This window comes from Hyperolius riggenbachi, chromosome 3, assembly GCF_040937935.1.
Source record: "Hyperolius riggenbachi isolate aHypRig1 chromosome 3, aHypRig1.pri, whole genome shotgun sequence".
Classification (NCBI taxonomy): Eukaryota; Metazoa; Chordata; class Amphibia; order Anura; family Hyperoliidae; genus Hyperolius; species Hyperolius riggenbachi.
The window spans coordinates 17923836-17933614 of record NC_090648.1 but is presented as its reverse complement, the minus strand read 5'-3'; the positions used below and the strand labels follow the sequence as shown (position 1 = coordinate 17933614).

Sequence of the window (9779 nt, the reverse complement as noted above, 5' to 3'; positions counted from 1 at the left end):
ACATGCACAACACACGAATTACTGTTATAGTTTTCATTAATTTGATAATCCTAATTTATTCACATAATCCTTATCACACTAAACACCTAAATTTAGTTCCACTAAGACCGTAGCACTTGAAAAGTTTATGTCCACAGAAATAAATCCATTTGTAATCCTTTGCTGCCATCTAGTGGGCAGAACAGGACACTAAAGAATTTCTAAAATACTCATCCATGTTAAACATAAGAGTGCTGGCAACTAACAGCACTTACATACAAGACGACCTTAACTAAAATGGTGTCGTCCATACTTCCGTCTAAAGGCGTCATACGCGTTGACGTCATCGCACACCTGCCACGCCCCCTATACACGGCGAGCGCGCGAATCTGTGGCTGCTCGCTAATTAATCTTAAATCTATATAGTGCAACACAGACGTTCCCCCCACTAGAGGCTCCCTATGCTGACCATATCTTTGTAGTTTGGTAAGTGAACAACTTTGCTCTTATACTCTCTATAACATAACGCCGCTCATCGCTCCCCCTACTGCTCAAAGCTATCACTATGCACTACATTGTTTTTAACCATTAGTGACCAGCTAACTTTTGAGCTATAGTCAAGCGCAGCTCCATCAGCTTAACGCTGCCTATAAAATGTCCTACTAATAATTAGCTGGCCAAGTCCTATGAGAATATTTATGAATTTACATGTCTACCTCCTACATTTAGTTTATACATTATAGAAATGAGATCTTATTTATTTATTTATTTATTTAATTATTTATGCAGCTAGTATGAATTAATTTTTAGCGAACTATTATGGGATATATCTATGAACTAATAATTCATGTTGCTCTTCTTATTGACTTTTTTAATTAATGCATTTTTATTTTACGGCAACATGCGAGAAAAAGTAATAGTAGCCTAATTAAGTTTAATATGAAATGAATTTCTAAAAAAATTATCAATATTTGTAATATTTGATATATATATATATATATATATATATATATATTTATGTTCAGTCTGAGACTTCTATATGTATACATGTGTATATATGTGTATGTAGGTGTATATGTATCTGTATATATGTATTACACTGCACGTCCCATGCAATCAAGCAGAACCTGCAGTCTACAAATAAGTTTACCAAGGAGAAGAAAACGAATGTCTCTAAAAAACCTTCATTCTCTTTTTTTTTTAAGAATCTCTTTATGTATAATGCATTAAGATGTTGGTATATTAAGGAGTCTCTCTCTGCTGTGTAGGCACTGTTATTTGGCCTGAGGAAGCGGGCTCAGACCCGTGAAACACGTTGCCTGTGCTACCAATAAAATCTTTTGTTTCATCAAAGATTTTTGTTTCTTTGAGGTAAGCCACCTCAAAAAATGTTGTCGATTTTAAACTGTTTTTAAGTGCTTTTATAAACCACCAGGGCGCCTCTTTCAATCAATTTGTGCATTCCATACCCCCATACCTTATGGTCTGAGGGGTTGAGACAGAACACACGTGGGTAACCACGGTAGAAATCTGTCTCCCTTCTTTTTCCAAGGAGAGCGACCGCATCCAGATCCCTAGGGGTCACCCCGAGTGGAGTCGGGTTTGTTGTCTCCACCTGCTTCCTGTGGTCGGTTGCCCCACTGCAACCCACCTTTGTAAATAGTCTTGTTTCCATCTTCTATATCCATCTTTTGTTTGACATATTACACTATTGGGCTCCCGTCCCTGTCTCCTGTGTTTTTTCTCCAGAGGGTGCATAGACACCCACACCCTACCTCATGTTTAAAGAGACTCCGTAACAAAAATTACATTCTGTTTTTTATCATCCTACAAGTTCAAAAAGCTATTCTAATGTGTTCTGGCTTACTGCAGCATGTTCTACTATCACCATCTCTGTAATAAATAAACTTATCTCTCTCTTGTCAGACTTGTCAGCCTGTGTCTGGAAGGCTGCCAAGTTCTTCAGTGTTGTGGTTCTGCTATGAACTCCCCCTTCCAGGCCCCTGTATGCACACTGCCTGTGTGTTATTTAGGATTAGAGCAGCTTCTCTCTTATCTTTTACAAGCTGGATAAATCGTCCTCTGAGCTGGCTGGGCTTTCACATACTGAAGAATTACAGACAAGGGCAAAGCTGTTTGCAGGAAGAAAAGAGCAGCCTGAAACTTCAGTGCATGAGAACTGCAGGGGGAAAGAAACACACAAATAATCTCTTGAGATTCAAAAGGAAGGCTGTATACAGCCTGCTTGTGTATGAATGTATTTTCTATGTGTGGACATACTGTACATCAACCTACTTCCTGTTTTGGTGGCCATTTTGTTTGTTTATAAACAAACTTTTAAAAACTGTTTTTAACCACTTTTAATGCGGCGGGGAGCGGCGAAATTGTGTCAGAGGGTAATAGGAGATGTCCCCTAACGCACTGGTATGTTTACTTTTGTGCGATTTTAACAATACAGATTCTCTTTAAGGAACTCCAGATGGGAGACGACCAGAGCATGGACCAGATGTTTGGCGGTGCTGGGGTTTAGGTAGGAGCAAACTTTTGGGATGTTGTGGAGATGAAAGTGGCAGGACCTGGAGACATTCTGGATGTGGGGGGAGTAACATATAGTAGAATGTAGTAATCTATTCAGGATACCCCCTTTTACATTAATTATAAAGGTTTCAGCATCATAAACTCTTCCTATATTTATATATTTCTCTATATTGTATGTAGCCCCACCCACTCAGTGATATCACAGCCTAGGCTGTTTAGACATGTGGTTTTCTATTTGAAAAGCATTCTGGGAGACCAGATGTTTTTTCTACTAGCTTTGGAATAAGAGTAAACAACTATTTTGCAGTGACGCGCCTGTCAGCAGTAAAGATGTTGCCACCTCCAGTGATAAATTTCATTATGTAAATCAGGGTGACAAAAAGATTTTACAATGGGACAGCGCTGACAATATAATTGTTAAAGTAATATTGTAAAATAGGAAGTCATTTTATTAATTACATTATTTTCACTACAGCTCCTCTTTAACCTCTTGGGCATTTCATTTCTGCCTGAATTTCTGTAGCAAAAGCGATGCAATCGATGGGCAGGGCTTGATGTGGAAGGGAGTTAAGCGTGTCAGCGGATGGGCCCCTGGCTGCGGCGACGACACTACACGTGAGCACTGCACCGACCGAGCGTGCGGCAGAGGTGATGTAATTGAGCCTGGATATGGAAACCTGCCAGCCGGCCAACATACGGGGGAGAGCCTTATATACGATTTGTGATAAATCCAGAAGGTCCGCACACTCATATGTAGACCAAGTCTGCTGTTTTATTCAAAAAACGTGACACAATTCCATTCCATAACCATTCTGTGTGTTTACCTTGACAAAGGGGACCCCCCGGGGCCCCGAAACGAATCGTTGGTTATGGAATGGAATTGTGTCACGTTTTTTGAATAAAAAAGCAGACTTGGTCTACATATGAGTGTGCGGTCCTTCTGGATTTATCATTGACTGTTACTCAGGTCCAGCACCTCCACAGGGGTGTGCGGTTCCTCCTCGGATTCCTTATATACGATTTGGGACATGTGAGTGCAAAATGATTTTATTGTAATAAAACTTAGTAGCAGTATTACACTATGTGCACTATTTGTATTGAGGTTGATCATCATAAGTGGACCAGTGACAAGTATTAGAATAAGAAGAGGGACCTAAAGACTGCCTGAGTGGTGAGGGACGACCCGGGAACGGTCCCAAGGCGCTTTAGACCCCTGGGCTGGTTCAGAAATTGCGGTGAGTGAACCACAAAAGGGTGTGGCGGTGGCCTGTTCATGATGAACAGGAGGGAAGTGACCATTGAACTACCTAAGGAAAAGGAAGGATTGCTGTTTGTTGAAATAGAGAGGCAAGTGGAACTGAGGATTGGTTCACACCGGTTGTTGCTGAACTGTCTATGTGGAGAGTGGGAGTGGCATTTTTTAGGATATAATATACTAGGTGCTTGATTCACAAAGCAGTGCTAACCTACTTAGCACGTCTAAAGTCTTTAGACGTGCTAACCAGGGTGCTAAGTAGGTTAGCACCGGATTTTTCAATCAGATCGCGCGCAAAGTTTTGCGCGCAAAGTTTTACGCGCGCAAAGTTCTATGTGCGCGCTACGTCCCATAGGCTTTAATGGGCACTTCGCGCGGAGCGCCCTGCGCTCTGTGCAGTGCGCGCGTAAAGTTTTATGCGCATAAAGTTGTGCGCGTGAAAAGCTAGTTTAGACGTGCTAAGGGGGTTTTCACAGGCGTGCTAACAGTTAGCACCGCTTTGTGAATCAAGCCCTAGATGTTCTTTTATGGACTGGATTTAAGTGGATAGCATATGCAAACTGTGAGCGCTATCTCTTGAGAATTTAATTTAATTTTATGTAAGTGAAGGCAAACCGGTCTATGCTGATACCATTTTAGCTGTGAGCGTATATCTCTTTTATAAAACAATCAATACTTTTGCCGGAGTTATTGTGGCACAAACACATACATTGGAACAGCTATGAGACAGATGGAGCATTCGGAGCGGGGGAGGGGGGGGGGGGGTATGGGAATTGTGTGCGACTCTTGCCAGTGAAACTGATACACACAGGGAGCACCTATTTCTCCCCTCCCCCCTCATAGGTAGCCAGAGAAAGCTCTCCCAGTGTAGGTTGCCAAAAAGCCCTTTTGTAATTTTCAGCATTTTTGTAATTGAAAAAAATACCAAACATAGGGGAAAATGTACTGTCAACATTATTCTGAGTAGTTTTTTGCTTCCTGGAGGCTTAAAAAGGCATTTTATTGACAAGGTATAAAAATATTAACTTGAAGAAAACTAAGGAAAAAAAGTCATTTGCACATGGGCCATTGCATTTTCGTAAAAATGTTTACTCCCAAAAAATTGTGATGTGAAATTGACTTGACCTAGCAATTACCCACATCTCGTCCTGGGTACTGGAGGTGGGAATGAGTCCCTTGTCCAAAATATTAGATGAGTACTTATTATGGGAGAGGGGGGGAGGTGAGAAACTAACTATCCCCTTCGTGGGTAATCCTTCAACTTTATAGATCATGGATGGAGCGGCAAGCTTGTGAATTGGCGGTAGTAACGGTAAAGGTGCATGGCAATTTATGCAATTTATTGCATCTGGCCTCTTGTAACTAATTTCCTGCTTGTTGCTAAATCCAAAGAGGTGAGAACATTATCTTTTGTTTACATTCCTTTGTCAGCTACAATTAGGAAACATTAGCAGCAGTGCTGAAATTGAGCTGGACACATAGTAGAAGCAGAGAAAGCTGAGAAGTGATCACTAGATAGATTTTAATATATAAATAGAGCAGATGTGCAGTAAAATGCAATGGCAGCATTCAGAGCAGATAAACTGTACTTTGGGAACGTGTAATTTGTAAACAGACAATATTATGTGTGCACAAAAGCAAATGTGACAACTGTTTAGGTAATACAAATTTAGGTAGGAAGTAGTTTTATCACACTTTAAGAGGAGCTCCAGTGAAAATAATGTAATAAAAAAGTGCTTCATTTTTACAATAATTATGTATAAATGATTTAGTCAGTGTTTGCCCATTGTAAAATATTTTATATCCCTGATTTACATTCTGACATTTATTACATGGTGACATTTTTACTGTTGGCAGGTGATGTAGCTGCTGCTTGCTTTTTTGGAAACTGTAAACAGCTATTTCCCACAATGCAACAAGGTTCACAGACTGGAATCTGCCAGAAGTACCACGGTCCTCAGAGTTTCTTGTGGGAGGGGTTTCACCACAATATCAGTCATACAGCGCCCCCGATGGTCTGTTTGTGAAAATGAATAGATTTCTTATGTAAAAGGGGGAATCAGCTACTGATTGGGATAAAGTTAAATTCTTGGTCCTAGTTTCTCTTTGAGGAAGATGTATCCTGGCAGGGTATTCCATGCATGTGTTGAACTGAAAACCATGTAGAGAATAGGAATGGTCAGAAATGACGATTTCCGATTCCGTATAAATTCCGATTACCGCCAATGCCGATTACCAATTCCGCAGATTTCCAATATTCGTTTTCTGATTGCCGATTTCTATATAGTATGTTTTTGTAATTTTTTTCATTGTCTGATTGGTCAAATACTTCTGAGTTGGCTCTGCATTCTCTGATTAGTGCAAAGCTTTCGAGTTCTGTGATTGGGGTAAAATTCCCAAATTGTGGTAATGCGGCATTTCTGCAGAAATCAGATTTCCGAGTTCCATTTTCTGATTTCTGAGTTCCGATCCGAAATATGGAAATCTCAGTTTCGCAAACTCCGAATGAGCATCCCTACCAGAATAGGGCATAAATTAACCTCCTGAGCGTTACGCCGCTCAGGAGGATTTGTTACTTTTTGCCCGATTTTAATATAAATGTGCTAAATGGCTGTAAATCCTCTAGCTAGCACTAGACTAGCTAGAAGAAGTCTCTGGCACCCTCTGATCGTCGCCGCTCCCCCGTTTATACATTACCCAACCTGGATCCAGCGATCGGCGCAGCCTCCCCGGACAGCTCCGGTCTTCACTATGGGGAGGATCACAGATGACGTCATGATGTCGCCGACGTCATGCGCAAACCCGATCCTCCCCATAGAGAGACCAGAGCTGTGCCGGGAGACTGCGCGATCGCTGGATCCAGGGGGGTAATGTATAAACGGGGGGGATCGCGGGGATCCAGGGATGCCGAACATTCTTACTAGCTAGCCTAGTGCTAGCTAGAGGATTTGCAGCCATTTGGCACATTTATTTATTTATGGCAGACTCCTTGGGCCACAGAGCGGTATGCCCGACACAGTGTTGTTGTTTAGGAGGTTAAGCCTCAAAGATGTAAGCAGGATAAGAGTACAACTACACAGATGAAGCCTTACTTCTTATTTTGTTCCACAAAGAAAGGAATTTGAGTTGAAGTTCAAATATTTAGCACCCCCCACCTCCAAAACCTTTGTTTTCAATCCCAATCTGTGAGATCAACTCTTGTAAGATTGTAAGTCATTTTAGCTAACATCTTCATACTTGTGCCGAGAAACAAACTAACAAACCATGCACTTATTTGCAATTATAAAATAATGTGTATTGCTTGAATAATGGCCCTCTTCACCTCTTGGTTCCTCAGACTATAGAAGAGAGGATTCAGCATTGGGGTCACCACTGTGTAGAAGACAGAGGCCACCTTGTCTTGTTTCTTCAGGACGCTGGAAGGAGAATGCAGGTAAGTAAAGAAAACTGACACATAGAAGACAGTAGAACACATGAGATGGGAGGAACAGGTATTAAATGCTTTCACTCGGCCCTCTGAAGAGCTTATATGCAAAACAGCAGAAAAGATTAGCGTGTACGTCACCAGAATTGTTGATAATGAAAGAAAACAATAGGAGCCTACGAAGAAAACAGTCAACATGTTGCAAAGAAGGGTCTCCGAGCAAGACAACTGGAGCATGGGTGGGACATCACAATAGAAATGATCAATAAGATTTGATTCACAGTATTCCAGACTGAACAGACAGGTAGTTTGCACCAATGCCTGGAAGAAGCCAAAAGAAAATGAAAGACTAACCAGAATGAAGCATTTCTTTGTGGTCATTATGGTGACATAATGGAGAGGGTAGCAGACAGCAGTGTATCGGTCATAGGACATGCTCGCAAGTAAGAGGACCTCTGTTCCAGCCAAGCCAGCAAAGAACAGAAACTGAACAGCACATCCAATAAACGATATGGTCTTTTGCAGAGAAATGAGGTCAGACAACATCTTAGGAGTTACAGCTGAAGAGTAGAAGAGGTCCACTGCAGAGAGGTGGCTCAAGAAGAAGTACATGGGAGTGTGGAGGTTGGCTGAAACATGAACAACGATCATTAGGCCAATGTTTCCAAGCACAGTCACCATATAAACAAGCAAGAAGAAAGTGAAGAGAAACGGGATAAGGTTTTGGTCATTGGTCAGTCCAGAAAACACGAACTCCGTCACTTGTGAATTATTTCCAATATCCATTCACTTACCTCTGTATATAAAAAGAATTAATATAAATTTAGCAAATCCTTTTAAAATAAGTCAGTGATGACCAGACACTGAGCAAGATGGTCTACATTCTGCAACATTCTGGCCATACGTAATTCTCTTTTTCTCCTACGTTTTCTCCCAGGTGATATTTTCACACCTTATAAATAAGTAGAGTTGGGCGAACGGTTCGCCTGCGAACGGTTCCATGCGAACTTCAGTGGTTCGCGTTCGCGTCCCGCAGGCGAACCTTTGCGGAAGTTCGGTTCGCCCCATAATGCACATGGAGGGTCAACTTTGACCCTCTACATCACAGTCAGCAGGCCCAGTGTAGCCAATTAGGCTACACTAGCCCCTGGAGCCCCACCCCCCCTTATATAAGGCAGGCAGCGGCGGCCATTACGGCCACTCGTGTGCCTGCATTAGTCAGAGTAGGGCGAGCTGCTGCAGACTGTCTCTCAGGGAAAGATTAGTTAGGCTTAGCTTGTTCCTGTCTGGCTGCATACCTGTTCTGTGAACCCACCACTGCATACCTGTGCTGTGAACCCACCACTGCATACCTGTGCTGTGAACCCACCACTGCATACCTGTTCTGTTCAGTGGACCCGCCACTGTATACCTGTTCATTGAACCCACCACTGCATGCCTGTGCTGTGAACCCACCACTGCATACCTGTGCTGTGAACCCACCACTGCATACCTGTGCTGTGAACCCACCACTGCATACCTGTTCTGTTCAGTGGACCCGCCACTGCATACCTGTTCTGTTTAGTGAACCGCCACTGTATACCTGTTCTGTTTAGTGAACCCGCCACTGCATACCTGTTCTGTTCAGTGGACCCACCGCATCAGTGCGCATACCTGTGCAGTTAAGTGAACCCGCCACTGCATACCTGTTCTGTTCAGTGGACCCGCCACTGCATACCTGTTCTGTTTAGTGAACCCGCCACTGCATACCTGTTCTGTTCAGTGAACCCACCGCATCAGTGCGCATACCTGTGCAGTTAAGTGAACCCGCCACTGCATACCTGTTCTGTTCAGTGAACCGCCACTGTATACCTGTTCTGTTTAGTGAACCCGCCACTGCATACCTGTTCTGTTCAGTGGACCCGCCACTGCATACCTGTTCTGTTCAGTGAACCGCCACTGTATACCTGTTCTGTTTAGTGAACCCGCCACTGCATACCTGTTCTGTTCAGTGGACCCGCCACTGCATACCTGTTCTGTTTAGTGAACCCGCCACTGCATACCTGTTCTGTTCAGTGGACCCGCCACTGCATACCTGTTCTGTTTAGTGAACCGCCACTGTATACCTGTTCTGTTTAGTGAACCCGCCACTGCATACCTGTTCTGTTCAGTGGACCCGCCACTGCATACCTGTTCTGTTTAGTGAACCCGCCACTGCATACCTGTTCTGTTCAGTGGACCCGCAACTGCATACCTGTTCTGTTTAGTGAACCCACCACTGCATACCTGTTCTGTTCAGTGGACCCGCCACTGTATACCTGTTCATTGAACCCACCACTGCATACCTGTGCTGTGAACCCACCACTGCATACCTGTGCTGTGAACCCACCACTGCATACCTGTGCTGTGAACCCACCACTGCATACCTGTGCTGTGAACCCACCACTGCATACCTGTTCTGTTCAGTGGACCCGCCACTGCATACCTGTTCTGTTTAGTGAACCGCCACTGTATACCTGTTCTGTTTAGTGAACCCGCCACTGCATACCTGTTCTGTTCAGTGGACCCAACGCATCAGTGCGCATACCTGTGCAGTTAAGTGAA

At 43.2% G+C, this 9779-nt stretch overlaps 1 protein-coding gene across 1 annotated transcript; it reads right to left on the bottom strand.

Moving 5' to 3' along the window:
* Nucleotides 1-7052: 7052 nt before the first annotated feature.
* On the bottom strand, nucleotides 7053-7982 carry LOC137561847 (olfactory receptor 5B21-like). Its single transcript, XM_068273203.1, has one exon. It carries the CDS (start codon nucleotides 7980-7982, stop codon nucleotides 7053-7055), a length of 930 nt encoding a protein of 309 aa, XP_068129304.1.
* Nucleotides 7983-9779: the final 1797 nt, after the last annotated feature.